Source organism: Ursus americanus, chromosome 1, assembly GCF_024610735.1.
Source record: "Ursus americanus isolate L20-20 chromosome 1, mUrsAme1.1.p, whole genome shotgun sequence".
Taxonomy (NCBI): Eukaryota; Metazoa; Chordata; class Mammalia; order Carnivora; family Ursidae; genus Ursus; species Ursus americanus.
In genome coordinates this window covers 89,513,182-89,531,208 of record NC_142127.1, presented here as the reverse complement: position 1 = coordinate 89,531,208, position 18,027 = coordinate 89,513,182, and the positions used below count along the sequence as shown (strand labels likewise).

The 18,027-nt window shown below is 56.5% G+C and overlaps 1 protein-coding gene across 1 annotated transcript; it reads right to left on the bottom strand.

Annotated features, from left to right (window-relative positions):
- Positions 1–3,882: 3,882 nt before the first annotated feature.
- WNT6 (Wnt family member 6) lies at positions 3,883–17,362 on the bottom strand. Its single transcript, XM_045777600.2, has 4 exons — positions 17,095–17,362; positions 7,372–7,592; positions 6,790–7,124; positions 3,883–5,118 (listed from the first exon to the last, which is right to left on the bottom strand). Exons 1-4 carry the CDS (start codon positions 17,172–17,174, stop codon positions 4,657–4,659), a joined length of 1,098 nt encoding a protein of 365 aa, XP_045633556.1. The 5' UTR covers positions 17,175–17,362; the 3' UTR covers positions 3,883–4,656.
- Between the last annotated feature and the right edge of the window lie 665 nt (positions 17,363–18,027).

Here is an 18,027-nt window from a genome sequence, read left to right as displayed (position 1 = left end):
GCGTAGTTCTGGCCTGATGTCATGAGGGTCTAAAAGTGCCCAAGCCTGGGGCACTTCTCAGTGCAGGGAAGAAAGGGCATATGTGCACAGGACCTTGGCATATGTGGAGATGAAGCCCAGAAAGCATATCTGCAACTGGAGCCCCCGTCTCAGTGACCTTTGCCATGGCCAGGCCCCTATCGGCAGTCCCCAGACCCCACCCTGGCCCTGCCCTGGGCCCTGGCCCTCAGCCCAGCCCCAGCCCCCGCAGCCGCCAGCTGAGACCACAATTATAGGGGCCACTGGGGGTGGGGGGAGCACCAGGGATGAAAGGCGGCTCAGAGAATGGTTCCAGCTGTGGCAACTCTGGATGAGGTTGCAAGGAAGGGAGGGCGAAGGGAGGCACCAGGGTGAGAACAGGTGGGACCCTCACGGCCCCAACCCAGACCAGGCCAGGCTCAGTCCCGATGCTTGGTGAGAGAAGTCTGTCTTGGTGAAGAGGAGAGGGAAGGAGCCCCAGACCAATAAGGGAGCTCTTTGTCTTATCCTTCAGGCCTCAGGGACCAGAGCCCCTCAGCAAGGTAAGGGGATTAACTTGCTGCTTCAGTCACCCAAACTCCTGGTCAGTCATCGGAAGGAAGGGGAAATGAGCCCTTGGCCTTAGGCTGATCATGGGCCTTCCAGCAGCTTCCCCACCCATCTGCCTGCATTCTGGCTCTTCCTGATGTGGTCATGCACACATCTGGGGCGCCTCTGTGCTCTTCGCCCATCTCCCCGATACCACATGTCCCCCACCACTCAGCCAGCAGGGAACCTTCATGGCTCAGACTGTGCCTGGGGCTGAGCAGCTGGGTGAGCAAGGGGGTGGTGTTGAGGGGGCATTTCTGAGCTCTGGGCCCAGCCTTCTTCCAAGACAGCAGTGCAAGAGCACAGAGCTATCTCTGAGCTTAAAGATGACCAAGATAATGGTCAAAATGGTGCCTCTCAGGCCAAGGCGCTCACCCTTCACAGAAGCCATTTCCCAGACTTCTGCTGAGCTTGGTCCAAAAGATGGACCACTAGTGCACAACTAGCAATTTGAAGATTGCAGTGCCCTCTTACGATGTACTAAAAAGCTATCAGGCAGCCCATTTTTAACGGGAAAACTGAGGCTCAGAGAGATTAATTGACTTGATCAAGGTCAAGTTAGCAAAGTAGGTCTTTTTTTCACTGTATCATGCTACTTCCTCTGAATTCCTTTTAACCTGATTGGGGTGGTGTCAGTTCATGCCACTGCTTCAGTTTCCTTCTGTGGCATCATGGAGGAGTCCAGCATCACCCACTCTGCACCACTCACCGGGACCTGGCAATAGAGACCAGGAGGCAAGTGTCCCAGTCCTAGGTGCGGGTCAGCCCCAAAGGTCCCAGACAGTCTGGAATCCTAGCAGCTTGACCCAAGCTGTCCTTGGGTCTCCTTGCTTCCTTTCATCTTACCCTCTCCTTCCTGCCCACAGCTCTCTGAGCCCCCCAGATGTCTTGCAGGTCCCATCTGTTGGGCCCTGTTAATAGGGAAGCTGGGCTCTGTGCACCCTCTTGTGGTCTCTGAGAGAAGTGCAGGAGTTCGTTCTTTGTTTGTTTGTTTGTTTAGTGTGTTGAATCCAGCTCTGCGGAAGGCAGAGCTGTGAATATAAACCCCACCCTTAGGGAGCTTCATTTCTCCTCCATGTGGCCCACAATGCCAATTAGTTATCCAAACCCCTTGAGTAGAGAGGTTGAGTTCAGATTCTCCATGACACCTCCCTGAAGCCCGGGCCTTTGACCTAAGGGAGCCGGGAGGAAGTAGGAAGGAAAACTCAGATACCCTTTCCTTCCCACTGCCACCTGATATCCCTTCTCCTTCATGCTTCACTCTGGGGTCCCCGCGTGATTCTAGAGGACTGAACCAGGCTAGGACAAGAGGTGGGGGCGGAGACATTGTGGGGAGGGAGGGCAGATGCACTGGAAGGCATGGTTAAGGTCTGTTACATCCAGGATGAGTTCCCCTTCCTTCTGTTTCATTTGAAAAACTCTCCTCTCCTCCCTGTGTCCCCAGTACCTGTGGTCTTGGCGGTTGGAGGGGGTTAACAGTCAGAGTCACAGTAATACATCTTTCTGGGTGGTTATTGGTTTAGGGATGGGCAACTGACCCAAGCTGACCAAATCGGGGTCTTCCTTAGGACTTTTTCTGGGAAAGCCATTCTTTTTTAGACTACCAGCTCTAAGAATGTGAGCATAGGGCTGACATAGAGTGAAAGTCTATCTGCAACAGGAGGTAATGAGGACAGTATGAGCAGTATGGTGGTGAGGGAAGAAGACAAGGGAGAAAGACCTATGACATTGTTTGGGCCTCTGGGTTCAGTTGTACTTGAATTCAGGCTTACCTTTGGACTTCCCAGGTAATTAATTCCCTTTTTAATTATTTTCCCAATAATTCATTCCTTTGGGCTAAGCTAGTTTGAGTTGGGTATCTTCATTTGCGATCAGGGTCTGCCCTGAGAACATCAGCTTTCTATCCCCATTCCCACAGTAACTGCCATTTATTAAATATAAGCTTGACCTAAATTATTGTGCCAAATGTTGTGCTAAGTGCTTTTTGTATCTCAAAAAAATCCTCCCCATGTTTCTATGAGGATATGAATGGGTTATGACAGTGTTGCCACTTTCCCACTGAGAGATGGAGACTATTTCCCCTTCCCTTGAATTTTGGCTGGTTATGTGACTTGGGTCAGCCGACAGGGAGTGACAGCAGCTCTGTGACTTGAGACAACCAATAGGGAGTGTGTAACTTCCAATGCTGGACCGTAAGGAGCTTCTGTCTTCACATTCAACACAATTGATTTTGAAAGCCAGCCTGGATAAGAAGTCTGACTACAGGGGCGCCTGGGTGGCACAGCGGTTAAGCATCTGCCCTCGGCTCAGGGCATGATCCCGGCGTTCTGGGATCGAGCCCCACATCAGGCTCCTCCGCTATGGGCCTGCTTCTTCCTCTCCCACTCCCCCTGCTTGTATTCCCTCTCTCGCTGTCTGTCTCTGTCAAATAAATAAATAAAATCTTTAAAAAAAAAAAAAGAAGTCTGACTACACCAAAGCCACCACGCTGTGAGGAAGCCCAAGCTAGCCACACAGAGAGAAGGAGGCCATGGAGGAGCTCCAAGGCATTAGACACATATGAGGGAAGCCTCTTAGACTGTCCAGCCCAGCCCAGCCACCGCAGGAGGCGGCCAAGTGAAGGACCACAGCCAATAGTTCTGCTATAAGGAGCAGAACCACCAAGCTGAGTTCTGGCAAATTCCTAACCTACAGGATCATGAGATGTAATTATTTTGGGGTTGTTCGTTACACAGCAATAGATAACTGAGACACGATGGTGTTCCCATTGTATCGCTAAAGAAACTGAGGCTAACATGCCTATATTGCTACCTTCGAAGCAGCAGCCGCAGCTTCAAACCCAGAGTGCCTGAATCCAAAGCCCAGGCTTTGCCTATATACGTAGGTGGGGCAGTCATTGTCCACTATGGTATTTGGACTGTAGGAAAATTGGGGGCCCCAAATCCCAGCCATTTAGCCATGCCCTCCCCCATTCTCTGGAGGAAAATGGAGGCGTGAGATTCAGCTCTGGAGAACTCAGAACCCCAAACCTTTTCCTCTCTGTCCCTTCAGCCTCAACATCAGCTTCCTGAGAAAGAACCAGAAGGCAGGAAATGTGGTTGGGTGCCAACAAAAACCTTGGGACAACGTTGCTTCATCTCCCTCTGAGTGTGATTAGAAATGCTGTTCTGAGCAGTCTTTTGGACGCTAATGGGAGTGAAGTTAGTTTTGATGGTAACAAAGTCTGATGTTACTAATCACATAGTTTCATCACATTCTACAGTTTATAAAGTGCTTTAATCCTATGGGCTTGGGTGGCCCTAAAAGTCTACCCTCAAATTCCCCAGGGGTCACAGAAACAGAAGGGCAGATAAGGGTGTCGCAGTCCCCTAGAATTGAGATGAGGGCTGATCTGAGAGCTGAGGACACTACCAGAGGCTTCTGGTCTTCCTTTCCTAGACCTGTTCAGTCTGTTCCTTTAAAGAGCGATGGCTTAGGTCTTCCCCAGCTCGAAGATTCAGGCGGGAGAAGTGTGACAAGGGTGACTCTTCACCACGGTTTCGAGGAGAGCCTCATCCAATAGGTAGGAAGATAGGGACCTAAGGCTGACCCCTGAGATGCTAGTTCTGTCAAAACCATTTTCCTTTACACACTCCTTCGGAAGCCTGGCCCCATGGCAGCCCCCAGGAGGCCAGCTCCCCTCCCAAACCGTGGGCCCAGTCCTATTGGTTTAAATACTTTTATTGATACTAAACTCACCCACCCACCCAATGGCCAGCAGTTCTAAGGAGTCCTGCATCCAGAGGCCTAGAGACTGGCTCTTTGGTTTCCATATGGGGGCCAAAGAGCGAGAGGGACTGCATAGCCTCCCCCGGAAGCCCTCCAGAGCGCTCCCTGGCGGGGTGGGGGGGGCGGTGCGGTTCTCCAGCGCCCTGGGCCTTCCTGGGCTGGCGCATAACTCCCCTCCGCCGCCTTTCAGTTTGCGGAGGCCCGGGAGATGGGCTTTCGGTGGGCGAAACTGGGTCGCACCCTCGCTGGGGTCCAGAGGTGCCGCGGTCGCCGGGCGGCGCGTCAGAGGCAGAGGCTGAGCTCCTTGCGCACGCGACAGCGGTGGCACTGCACGACGCAGCACCAGTGGAAGCGGCACAGGCAGTTCTCCTCGAGCTGCACGCTCTCCTGGCGGTGCCCGCGGCCGCAGCACAGCAGGTCGCAGCCGCTGAGGTCCGGGGCGCTGCTGTTGCAGGCGCGGCCGCGCGTGCCAGGCGAGCCGGTGCGCCGGTTGGGAGCGCAGAAGTCTGGCGAGTCGGCGGCGTAGAGGAGGTCGGCGCGGCCCGGCGGCTTGAGAGTGCGGACTGCGGGCAGCAGAGCCTTGCCGTCATTGGTTCCCATGACACGCGAGGCGCCGTGGAAGCGCTCGAGCAGCCGCGCGCCCACCTCGCGGAACGGGGGCAGCTTCTGCCAGCAGGTTCGCAGCGCGCACGAGCCCGACAGCCCGTGGCACTTGCACTCGGTGCGCGTATGGCTCCGCACGGCCTGCGGGGAGCGAAGGAGCGGGCGGATGGGGGCAGATTGGGGGTGCGTGGTTTGGCAAGGCCCAGGGGATCGACCTAGAATAAGATGGGGAGGGTGGGGTGGGCGGAAGAGAGAAAAGAGCAGACCAAAAACACAAAGGAGAGCGCAAGGTGGAGAGGAGGAAATCAGGGAGCAACCCCTCCGACAGAAGGAAAAATGATACAGATGGAAGAGTAAGAGAAGTGAGGGGGGAGCGCTGTACGTAGCACAGAGATCGCAGGATACAAAGTCAGGAATGGGGGAGAAAGCAGAATGGACGGCAGGGTTGAGATTCTCCCTGGAGCGAGGCGGGGAGGGATTGCAGCTGTTGCGCTCTATTCCTTCCTACCAACCCGGGCCCGTCCCGGCCCCCGGCCCCCGGCCCCCTCGGCCCCCTCTCCTTGCTGCCACTAACGGCCCCAGGCAGGGCTGAGCAGAGTCCCAAAGCCGCAGAGCCCGCCTCTTGGGCGTTTGTCTCTGCCACCCCTCCCCAACCCTATCCGACAGGTATGCGGGCCTGTCTGGACATTCCTCTCTGGGCCCCCTCTTACCCCCTGCCTGATGCCTCAGGCTGAACCCTGGAGGACACAGGATGTGTGTGGGGGCGTCCCTAGAGTACCCTAGAACTGAGGCCTAGGGTGCGGGAGGGCCCACTGTGAATGCATTACTGAGAACTGGAATCCAGAACTCCTGCCCCTTATTTGCTATTTTGTGCCTAAAGCTGGGGTCTAATTGTCACAACCGCACTAGAGATTTATGGCGTCAGATGACCCAGGATGACCATCTCTGGAAGCTCAGGGTCCAGAGGCCAACCTGATCTACAGACTTGAGTGCGTTCCCCCCTTCCCAGGCCTCTCCTTCCTCACAGCCCCTCCTGGAAACATCTGACCCAGACAGCTTCTTGTCCCTAAACAGGAGCTCCTGGGGCCCTCCTCCTTGCAGAAGGAAAGGGAGAGGCTGCCAGGATCCCGAGCGGGGCCCACTCTGGGGCTGGTGGGCAGCCAGTTGGCAAGTACCCAGATTCGGTCACAGCTTTCCTGGCCTCTGCCTGACTCCCTCCTACCTTCACCAATATCTATGCTTTGTCTTTCACACCTTTCCAAGCCCATCCCTCTTGGGCCTGTTCTAGCCCCTCCCAAGGCCTCGCCTGATGCCTCCACCTCCAGACCCCATACCTTGCCCCAACTTCTATCTTTTCTTTCATCCCCAGCTTTAGTCACCCTCCTCTGCCCCTGCCCAGGCAGCCAGGTGTCTCCCTCCCCAGGCTTTGTCCTATCTGTCCTCTGTCCAGTCTCAGAGGTTTGTCTGCCCTACCTGAGGTCCCTAAAGGCCTTGAGTCCTCTTCCCGGGATGTCCCTTCCCCACCCTGCCCATTAGACCACCAGCTCCAGGCCCTCCCAGGCCTCCCAAGGGACACCTTCTAGGTTGGCCACCTTACCTCCCACATGGCCTGCACATGCCCCAGCCCATCTGCCCCCAGGGTCCCTCTCTGCCAGGCAGCTCCCACACAGGTACTTCTGCACCTATACTCCCTCGCACCCACCCCCTTCCTCACACTTCCACAGACCACACCCTCACCGACGTCCACTCACACCCACCCATACTCACACATTCACACCCCCCACACTCTTACACAGCCCTGCCCCCACTCACCAGCCGGCCCGCCTCGTTGTTGTGAAGTTGCACCAACGCACGGATGTCTCCCCGTCCCCGCTTGTGCCGCGCGTCCATAAAGAGCCTCGACTTCTCGTCCCCGAAGTCTACGTCGTCGCCGCAGCCTCCCCACTCCCAGGCGGCGCTGCCGTCGGGGGAGCCGACGGGACCCGGGGGCCCGGGCGTGCCGGGCAGGCCTGGGGGGCGGGGTGGGGCCCGCCCTCGGGGCGCCTGGCAGCCGCACTGCAGCAGCTCGCCCATGGAGCAGGCCTGCGTGACCGCGTGGCTGGCACCCGCAGCCGTGATCGCGAACACGAAGGCAGTCTCCCGGATGTCTGTGGGCGCAGGTGGGGGGGCGGTCAGCCTGCAGGACCGATGCCGCGTCGGGGGGAGGGGTGTGGGGAGGGGAGGGGAGGGGCGAGGCGGCGGGGCTGGGAGACAGGGGCAGGGCAAGGGCGCCCACAGACCCGTGGGACAGGCGGGCTCAAGCAGCCTCCCCAAATCCCCCCGCCCCCTGATTCCCCTAGAGAAGAGAAAGCAGCACACCCCCCCCCCCCGCCCCCGTGCTCTGCCCACACTGACCCTGCTGCAGGATGCGCCCGAAGGCCTTGCTGTGGCTGGAGCAGTTCCAGCGACGGAAACGGAACTGGAACTGGCACTCTCGTACCCCAAGCCGGGCGCCCCGGGCTAGCTCCGCCACCACCTCTGGCTCGGCCTGGCACAGCTCAGCCTGCCGCCCTGCCAGCCGCCGGGCTTTTCTGCAGATGCTGGTGGGGTCCATGACCAGGGGGCTGCCCACCGCCCTGGAAAGCAAAGAATGGCAGGTCCCGGGTATGACTTAGAGGGCTTGGGGGGAGGGAGAGGGAGACCAGCCCCGTTCAGCCTTGGGCTAAGAGCTGGCATGCACCTCTGGTCTTACCCACCCCAGCTGAGCTGGAGATTGTCCTGTCTGGTTCTCCTACCATTCAACGTCCCCTTTTAACTAGATTTTAGACTGAAATTGCTATAGGGCAAGGATTCGGTCTTATCCTTCTGTGCACATCTTCATTAATAAATCCTTATAGGAATTTGACTCAAGGTCAAGGCACCTGGCACCAGGTGAGCCAAAAAGGAAACGAGGAACAGATGAACAGGAGGAAGATCAAGAAAACTGTCAGAGTACAAAACAGTATGAATCATAAGGAGATACAAAGAAAAATAAGCAGTATCAAAGAAGGATCTGGTCTTAGTGGACAACAAGCTGGTTTTGGCAGCTGAACAGCCCTGATGCTAGAAAGACAGGGGCAATCCAGGGATACAGAAGGCCACAAGATTTTAGGATGGCTAGGGAAGGGGTCCTAGTGACCTTTTCAGAGCAGCAGGGCAGCAAGCCAAGCCCTGATGTCCCTAGTTGTGACATAACTGGTCTGGGAAGAGGTAACTACTCTTTGGCTCAGTGGTGAAGACCTCATGGGAAGTTCCACACACTTTCAGAAATCCCTCCTATGCCTAGCCTTCATTTCACCTAAGGAGAGAGCTGGTATTAGGTTTCCATATACCAGACCCCCCGAAGGTTAAGGTTATTCACACTGGAGTGGAACTGCTTTCATCAGATTGTTCTGACTTGAATGCTTAGCTGGGATCCCTGTGCTTGCTGTAGGAATGAGTGGGTGGAGCTCTTGGACCTGACAGTCATTTGCGATCACACAAAAACCCTTCAGCAGAGGGCAGAGAAAGACTCCCGGGTGGGGAGAAGTCGCACCAGGCAGTAGAAAATGTAGAGGAGAGTGGTAGCTAGGTGCCAAAGGTCAAGGTGGCCTACTTTTCAGTGTAGCTTTGGTGACCATCCGCCCGCCCCCCTGTCCCCATTTGCTCTGCAAGTACAGGCTGCCCAGGCATGTCTGGCCCCACAACAATGAGTTGTAATGGGCTCAAACAGCAGCGAGCGGAATTCAGGTCTTAAGGTAGAACTTCGCAACTCTGCGGAGTGAGTTGCAGGAAGATGTGTAAGCTCAGTCCTTTGAGGTCCCCTACTCTCCACCCCCCACACCAGACCCCACCCTATCAGATCATTGTCAACCTCCCCACCCAAGTAGTCCTGGAGCCAAGATTCTTTTCTTGGTGAAGAGACTTACAGTCCAGACCTTCCTTCCTCCGTGCTTAAGACAGGCTCACCCCTGCATTCCAACCCTGGAAAGGTCCAGCTCCAGCCCCTTCCCAACCCTAGAGAAGTGGTGGATGGAGCAGTGGGAAGAGGGCTATGGGTAGGGTAGGACAGCCCAAGCTGGTTCCCAGGGGCCCAATGACCTTCAAGTGTGGATCAGTCCATATCTATCTATCCCCCCTCCATCCACTTATCCACCTCATTACAACAAGGATTTGAGGCAGCTTTCAGCATGGTATAGGGTCAGTAGATAAGACTATGAGCACCTTGGGAGTTAGAAGTGACATTTTCTTTTGTTTCCCACGGCAGATTTTTAGGTGCTTAATTCATATTTCCCCCAATTTTTATTATGAAAATGTGCATGTTATGAATGATTACTATAATACTACAATGAGCACCATTTACTACATGTTTCTGAATGAATGAATGAGCCATCCAAGGACAGTGTCGTCACTTGAGGCCAGGCCCCTGTCCAGGACTCCTAATTGGCTTCCTCTCTCCCCCCCACACTGGATGCACAGGCAGGCAAGCAGGACTCCCCATGGCTGTCCAGCTCCTTTCCTGCCACCTGGGAGTCTAGGGTTCTGCAAGCTCATCTTCCCCATCCCACCCCCATGCAACTAAGCTCCCTAGTCTTCCCCGCCCCAACCCTGCCCTCTGCTAACTCCCTACTTTCCCAAGGTTGACTGGCCTTATCCTCTCAAGGTTACTCTGACCCCATCCCTCTCCTCTCAGCTCCTCCTACCCTAGGAAAGGAAGAGAGGGTGGGGGTATGCAGCGAGAAAAGCAAAAACCTCCCGACCTTGTCTGCTTGCCAGGGGTTAGAGATAGGAGAGAAATCAGGAGAAGCAGGAAGGGTAGGGCCCTCCAGGAGGTGGGGCCAGCCCTTCACAGGGTTGAGGGGCTGCCCCAGAGTCGTTGCTGGTCTGGGTCTGGCTCCCCAGGCTGGCTGGCTGCCTGGGAACTAGGCTTGTTTACAAGCTGGTCAGGAGGAGGGATGGGCAGGAGTAGCAGCTAGAATCCCAAGGGACCAGCTTGCTCCCTGCCCTGCTGTCCTCGCTCCCATCTCCAAGTCACAGGAAAGAAAACTCCAGAAGAGGATTGGCAGGGGGGCATTGGGCAAAACATCAAGCCTCTTCTGTGCCCTGGTCTCTGCCAACTCTGGGTGAACTGAGCCACTGTGGGCAAGTCATTCTCTCTGGGCTTCAGAAACGTGAGGAGTTAGCATGAGAAGCTCCCTTATCCCCTCTAACATTAACACTTGACTCCACATCAAGAAATAACTCCCCCATCTCCCCTCTTCCTTTACCCTCCTTTCTTCCCTTCTGCTTCCTTAGACAATCAACTCCGCTTTTTTGGCCTTTGAGTCAGCATTGGCCTGGGGTCAGCCCAGGGAAGATGTGCCCATTTGAGAGCATCTGCATGTTTTGGGGGCTGGAACACAGTGGTGGTAGGAAACATATAATATGTAGTGTGTAGGATCCGAGATCCCAATCTAATAGCCATTCCTGGGCATAGAAAAATGAGGCTAGTCCTAAGAGAAATCAGTATGCAGACAAGAAGGGACAAGCCTAGGGTTGGCCATTCGAACTGGCTTGGCCTGTGCCAAGATCTCCCTCCCAGGGACCTTGATTGGTAGAGTCAATAGCCAAGCGAGGTGGCATTAGGGGCCAGCCAGTTCCTCCTGGCAATATCTGTAGCTCTAAGCCCTGGCGGCCCCAGGTTCTGGCCTAACCTACCTTTCCAAGCCCAGATTCAGAGGGTCAAAGGGAATGCCAGAAATCACCTAGTCCTACTCTAACCACCTCACCCCCCTTTATACAGATGAACATCTAAGGAGGGACGTGACTGACACAGGCCATTCAATGGAGGGATCCTTACTGCAAGGAATTTAGATGAATATTTTCTTTTAAAAAAATTTATATTTATTTATTTATTCATTTATTTGAGAGAGAGAGAGAAAGAGGGAGAGAGAGAGAGAAAGCATGAGCAGGGGGAGGGGCAGAGGGAGCTTCATCCCAGGATCCTGGGATCATGACCTGAGCCAAAGGCAGATGCTTAACCGACTGAGCCAGCCAGGGGCCCCTAGGTGAGTATTTTTGAAACCAAAGGGGCTGGAGGGAAATGACCGCATGAGGTATCAGAAGACCTCAGATGGCCTCGCATGCCCTCCTCCACACAGCCCTTCCTAACTTTTAGCAGGGTTGGCTAACTCTGCATTCATCCCAGATTACACCTCTAACTTTCTGGACTCAGAGCCACCCCCTCCCAACCCCTAAGTCATTGAACTCATACCCAGCATGTCTCCAAGCTCACCTCAGATCCCACTTGCCCCAAGGAGCCATCCCGAAGCCCCAGCCCTCACTGACCCCCCCCCCCCCGCACCACATCACCTCAGGTGTCGCTCAATTGGGGGCGCTTGTGATCCTGCCAGTGGCATAACTATTTTGTCATGTTTTCTCGTCTTATCTCTCCACTTAGCTTGAAGACACGGTAAAGACAAAGATCTCACGAGGAGACAAAACGTCATCAATAGCACACCTTTGGAGTCTGGCGAGTCTGTGACGGGGCTTTGGATCTGGGCTCTGCCATTTGCTTGTTCTAAGATGTTAGCATGTGCTTGCTTGTGAATTTGGCACTTAATATTTGTTGAATGAATGCGACCTAACCTTCTGAACCTCAGTTTCCACAACTGTAAAATGGGAATAAGGGATACCTGACTGCTTCTCTGGTACACAGGAAAAGGGTCTGTCCGGGGAGCGAGTTCCAGCAAGCGGGTTTTGTCTTCCCGGTCACACCCAGATTCATCTTTTGGGCCTGCCCAGTGAGGGGTAAGCAGTAAGAGCGCAGGCAGAGTTCGTGGGTTCATGAGAACACCCTCTTCACGAACTCTCTGCCTTACTTCTCAGCTTGGATCCCTGTGTTTCCTCTTCCTTTGCCGGCCCTGCCCCTGGACCAGAAGCACCCTCCGGGACCCCTCCCCTTCCCGAGAGCACTCCTGGGTGCATTGTTGAGGGCAAAGTGATCACAGACCCTTTTGATGCCCAGCCACCTCTGAAGGGCCTCATGGCCAGCCCCCTCTATTTCCTCACACTCACCCCCAGGGTCCCTAGTCTGACCCCCACCTCCTAGGAGCCAGCAGAGGGAGCTCTGAGCCCTGGGGCTGTGGGTGGGGGCTGCACGGGGGTGGGGGGAGGTGGGTGGTGGAGAAGGGGCAGAAAAATGTTGCCTGACGGCTGCTGAGGCGGCTGGGCCCGGGCCTGTGCCCGCCCGCCTGTCCTGTCCTGCTCTGTCTAACGCGGTAATTACTGCTCCCCCTCCCCCAGCCCCTACCCCCACCCCAACCACCACATCAAAGCCAGTGATGCCCCAGCTCCATTAACCCCTGCCTCCCCACCGCCCACCAGACACCCCATTCCACCCCTCTCCCACACTGACCCAATTTGGTTCCCTCTGCCCCATCCTGGACACTGCCCTTCCCACCTCCTCACACTGTTCTCCTCATAGCTCTTGGAAGAGGTAGGGGCTCTCCCTTCCCTGATGGCCTTCACCAGTAGAGAGGGCTTCCTATGGGTCAGGGCTGAGGGAGGCAAAGGAGGGGCCACACTGACCATCCACTGGATTCTCTGAGGAGAATCTGTCATGTGCCTCTGCTCTCCCATACTGAGGTGGGGAATACCCATGTGAAGGGGGGGCTGGGGAACAGAAGGGGCCTGTGGAAGGCTCTGTACCCCTTTCCTGACCCCCACCCCTCACTGCACACAGGGATGAGGTACTCAGCAGGAGGTGGACTCCCAGGCCTGGTCCTCACTGCCCGCATCCTGGGTGGCCTTAGGCAAGTCCCCTCCTGTCCCTGGACTTTGCCGGACTTCTAACAACCCTAAGTGAGAAGATTGGCTTAGATGATCTCCAAGTCCTTCCTAGGTCTAATTTCTGGCTTAAATGAAGGGCTTGGAGCTGGAGGAACCAGCTTTGGAGGCCAGGTGGAAAACAGAAGATCCCTCCCAGTGACCTTTCCCTCCCTCAGCTCTGGATCAGGGGAAGCACCCAAGGTCTCACCCCTCCCCCCCGGGCAGGAAGGAGGACACAGGCTAGAGGGCGCTCTGCCCAGGCCCCAGGGACTGGCTGCTGTGTTCCCTAGCGCCTCCTGCTCTGGCTGGCTGGGCGCCCTGCTGCCAGCCTGACCACGGCCTGGCTGCCCGCCCCGCCCTCGCCTCATCCCCTCCACAGCTGCATTTCTCCATCAAAGTACACATTCTGGAATCCCCCTCGCTGGGCCCTGGTGATCAAACCTCCCTCTGACCTCCCCCCCACCAACTCCTGGCTTCTGATAAGAACGGGGCAGGAGGGGGCTGCCCCCCCATCAGGAAATGTCTCAGTGCCAGGACTCTGGTGGGCTCAGGGCATGCTCTGGGCCGGATCGAGCCAGCCTCCTTTTGCCCCTGCCCTTTTCTGCTCACAGCCCCATTGTCTCCCTCCAGGGGAAGCTGCCAAGACGGGAGGCCTGGAGGGGGGTACTGGATGGCCACCCCACCCCCATTCTCCACCCGACCCTGAGCTTGATGGGGGCCAGCCACCAGACTGCCCACAAAGGGTCAGATAAAGACCGCGATAGAAGAGGGTGGCCAAGCCCAGCCTGGAGTGGGGGCTCTCAGCTGGAAAACCTGGGTGTCAAGAAGATGCCTGGGTCCTTTTCCTGACTCCCTGTGGGGCCAGAGATGAGGCTGTCCTAGGCCTCTGGTTCCTATTTCCTTTCCATGGGGTTGGGGGAAGGCAAGATGAGATGGGGGAAGGGAGTGAGACTGGGTGCTGTTTTGCTTGTAGAACAAGGGGGAGGGTTGGTTTCTTTCATAGAAAATATAAAACAGAAGAAGGAAGGGAGAAGAAGGGAGATTGATTTGGCTATTCTGTGAGAGTGAGTTATTTTCCACATCCACTGATTGAAGGCATAAATAAAGATGGGTCAGACACTGAGAAGGACTTCCTGGGGGAGGGTGGGAGGGGTTCAGAGAGCAGGCTGGAAAGGGCTGGGAGCTGGTGGCCAAGGAGCCACAGACTTTCTCTCTCTGCCTCACTCTCAAAATGGGATCTGTCAGGGCCAGAGCACAGGCTGGATGGCCTGGAGGCAGTGGGCTGGACGAGATGACCTCAAGAGAGCCTGGCCAATGTCCTGGAATCTGGGATTCTGCAATTTACAAAGATATGGTTACAGATGGGAGAGAGACAGACAGAGAGGCCGGAGGCAGAGTTTAGAAAGCATGCATTGCATGGAGGGGGAAGGAGGAGGGGGAAAGAAGGTGGAAGGGAAACGTTTCTGGAACCCAGAGCCAGGTACGTGAGCCTATATCAGGACATGGATCACTCCCATACAGGACCCTCCTTTCCTAATCAGGACAGTCCAGTCACTCAGAGCTCCTGGGGTCCTCTCTGTTCCCAGCCTGGCTGCTACTAGAATGTCAGAGTGGACTGCAGGGGCTGCTGCCTTCCTGTCTACTGCTAGAGCTCTGGCCTGGCTAGCATTCTCTGAGAAGCAGGGAAAAGAGGGCCAGCAAGCAGGTCCTAGACATTAGAGAACAGCCTGGAAGCTCCGGGCCTGATAAAGTTCTAGCTAAACTAAAGCTGGTGTAGGGGGGCAGTGCAGGGGGTGAGGGGTGGGCAAGTAGTGGCAGGAGCCTCAGGCCACCGGGGATGCTGGGTCCAGCCCTCCAGTCCAAGCCAGATCTTGGAGAGCGATGATGGCATGGGGTGGGGACAAGAGAGTAAGCAAGTAGAGTCAAAGATCCTGAGAAAGGAATCTGGGATCAGACCAAAGGAATGAAGTGTCAGAAACAGACAGAGAAGAGTGAGGGGGCCAGTGCAGGTGGGACAGGCAGGTTCTCTCTGAGAAGCAGCTGAGAGAAGCAGTTGCTGGACACCTTATCACCCCAGCCCCTCACTCTTCACCCAGCTCACCCTGCAGCTGCAGCCATGAAGGCCCCTGTGTTCTCCTACACCTGCCCTCCTCACCTCCTCCCCCACTCCCTGCTTCCCAGCTTCAGGGTCAGTTTCCAAGGGACCAGGCCCCTCTCCCTCTAGCTTGTCACCCACGCAGGAGCACCTCCTGAACAAAGGAACCCCCACAGACACAAGTCTCCGGAAGGTGAATCAACCAATTCAGCAACACTCCACAAAACTTCCCCAGCACCTTTAGCCCCAGGGCCCCAATACAAAGGCTCTGCCTTCCAGGAGCAGAGAGGAAGGACCACAGAGGGGATGGTTGTCAGTAAAATGCAGTAACCGACATAGTTGCCCAATGCGTGGGGTACAGTGGGAGCACACAGAAGGCAAAGGAGGAAAGATAAAGAGACAGTGTTATGGGGGATGTGATATTCTACCTGGAAGGATGAGAATGATTTGGAGAAATGGAAAAGGAGTAGAGGGAGGGGAACGACCATCCGGGAGAGACCCCTGTCTCCATGCCTTGAGAAAGGGCATAATAAGAAAACATGAGTCTGGGAAACAAGACGGAGATCCCTTTAAAAAGTTTTGCTTGGGACTCTGGATTTTAAATTTAAATTAATCCTCTTTTTCACCCCTAAAGACTCTGTCCAGGAGAACCCACAGCATGGAGGAGGGGACTTAACATTTACAGAGCACTCCCAACGTCAGATCATTTTGTAAGTCCTCCCACCTAATCCTCCTATCCGGCCTACCAAACAGGGGGACTGTTTCCCAATTTTACAGTTGAGACGTTGAGGCGCAGGGAGAAGTGACTTATCCAAGGTCACAGACTTAACAAATGGCCGAGATCGGATCTCAGGTCTATTTCAAAACTGATACTATTATTATACTAAGTATGCTACGCCAGGATGGAAGGACGCAAGTCCCCTAGCCGGGACCTCGGTCATCCTCGATTTGCTCCCTCGCTGACACCCCCGAGGGACATCTCTCCCACATCACGAAAGAGGGATCGAAGCCAGCAGCTCCCTGTGTGGGCATCCAGCTCCCTATCTCCCTGGAAGAGAGGGATCTGCCTGCCCCACCCCTCCTTCCAAATCGGGGGTGGGGGAGGAGTGGAGGTAGAGAATCCAGCCAATGATACGGCGCTATGCAAATAGACAAAACCCTGCTTTCTTAGGATTGGCTGATGCATCAGTAATATTGTCCAAGTCCCTCCTCTTTATACACCCAGCTATTCCGGGCGGGTCTTTGCAGCTCTAGAGAGACCGGGAAGGAAAAAAAAAGTCCACGGGATAGAGATCTCTAAGAGGTCCCGACCAGGCACCCACCTTCCTAGTTGCTGTCCATCCCCAAGACTCAAAGATCCCGCGACCTTAGGTCCGTAGGGGTCTGGTCTAGGTTGGGACAGTTCTGGAGGTCACGTTCCGTTCCCTGGTTGGCCAGGCCTCCCTCCCTTCCACCAGGACCCTTCACGATTCCCAGTACCTCCGAAGCTGTATTTTTTCATTCCTGACCCCCACATCTGGAAGGACCGGGAGCCTGGGTCCCTTTCCTGTCTTTCTACCTCTTCTTTGCTCCGGGAGGAGAATGTAGAGAAAGCCGGGGTCCTGACTCAGTTTCCCTTTACGTTTTTTCCCCGCCACTACTGTCCGCTTTGAAGTAGCACTCAGAGGGAAGCTGGTGGGTTGTTGAGCAAAGTGAGGTGGGGAAGAGGCAGCTGTTTGACCCTCCTTGCCTTTTGGCTTCCCACTTTGTTCCTCTCTTTCCCACAAATCCCGTCCTCCTCCTCTAAATCCAGGGCTCTCCGCATACATTCTTTTCTTCGGATCTCTAACTACAGATCTTTCCCCTGTCTACTCGGTAGCTCTTTCCTACCCACGTGCCAGTTCCTTGAGGACCTGGATTGAGTGCATAACCGGAGGGGGGAAAGGGAGGATGAGGAAGGGTGTGTAGCACAAGGTAGGAGGAAATACAACAGAATGTGCGGATTGGAGGTTTAAGAACGTCTGAGTGGCAGTTTAGAAGTGGCCCAGACGGGGGCCGGCAGGAGAGCGGCACGCACCTCCCCGGCACCTTTCCAGCTGCCCCGGGGCTGGGCTCCGCTCGAAGATAGAGCCCGGAGGCAGCTGGAGCGCGTTTCGGAGCCCCCCAGTCAGTCCCGAAGTCCCCACCCTTAAGCCTCAGGAGCCTCGCGGGGACAGCCAACCCGACGCAGCACTCACCACCACAGTCCACCGACGTGCGCGGGACACAGGAGCAGCAGCAACAGCAACCCGAGGAGGGAGGGCGCGGGCGGCAGCATCGTGAGCGCTCTGCCGCCGGCCGGTGCGGTAGCGAGCGAGGCTGCCGGGCCAGCCCGTGCGCGCGGGGGCGCGGGCTGCAGGGCAAGCGCAGGCTTCAGGGCGAGCGCGGCGACGGCGGCGGCCGGGAGGCGATGGCTCCGGCGGCGGCGGGGGGGCCCATCGCGGGCGAGGAGGGCGCGGCGGAGGCGGAGAGCGGACGGGGCAGCCAGCGCCTGTGTCTCCCGCCGAGCTCGCTCGGGAGAAGAAATCAGAGCCGGGGGCGGGGGTGGGAGGGGAGCGGGGCCCGGGCGGGGGCGGGGGCAGGGGGGCCGTGGGGTGGCAGTTGCGACAGTCAGGCAGCGGGACTCTCGGGAGGGAGCCGTGCGCCCCGGGGCTGCAGGCGCGGAGCTCAGCGGAGGGCGGGTGCGAGGTCCCGGGGCGGGGCCCAAGAGCGCCCGTGGCTGCGGGACCCGCCTGACTCGCCCCTTCCCTTCGCCTCTCGCGGACTGGGAGCCCCCCGCCGCCTCCCAGAGTCGGGGGCAAGGAGGGGCGGAGAAGCAGGGTGGAGAGGAGTAAGGGGGGGGAAGAGGAGCTGGGGAATGGGGGACGGGCTGGAAGGGAGACGTTTGACAGGTTTGTTGACTGTAAAGAGAGAAAACTTCCCAGGAATGAAGGAGTTGGGGGGGGCAGTTCGGAGGGAGATGCTGGAGCGGGGGCCGGGAAAGGAAGTCCGCCTCGGGCGCTGGGTGCTCCGGGGAGGGGTGCCGAGCTCGACCGTCGGACGGGCGGACTCCGGAGGGGTCACCCATTGCCGGCCCCGCCTTCGTGCTGCACGCCCCTTTCTCAGCCTTTCCTCGAGGAAAGGAGGAAGCC

What these genes read in the sequence shown, in the direction of transcription:
- WNT6 (XM_045777600.2), bottom strand. Translation starts at nt 17,174, where the DNA reads ATGCTGCCGCCCGCGCCCTCCCTCCTCGGGTTGCTGTTGCTGCTGCTC. An exon ending in CACGTCGGTGGACTGTGGTG is followed by an intron (nt 7,593 to 17,094) that starts GTGAGTGCTGCG and finishes TTTGCTTTCCAG; the next exon opens with GGCGGTGGGCAGCCCCCTGG. An exon ending in ACAACGAGGCGGGCCGGCTG is followed by an intron (nt 5,119 to 6,789) that starts GTGAGTGGGGGC and finishes CGCTCCCCGCAG; the next exon opens with GCCGTGCGGAGCCATACGCG.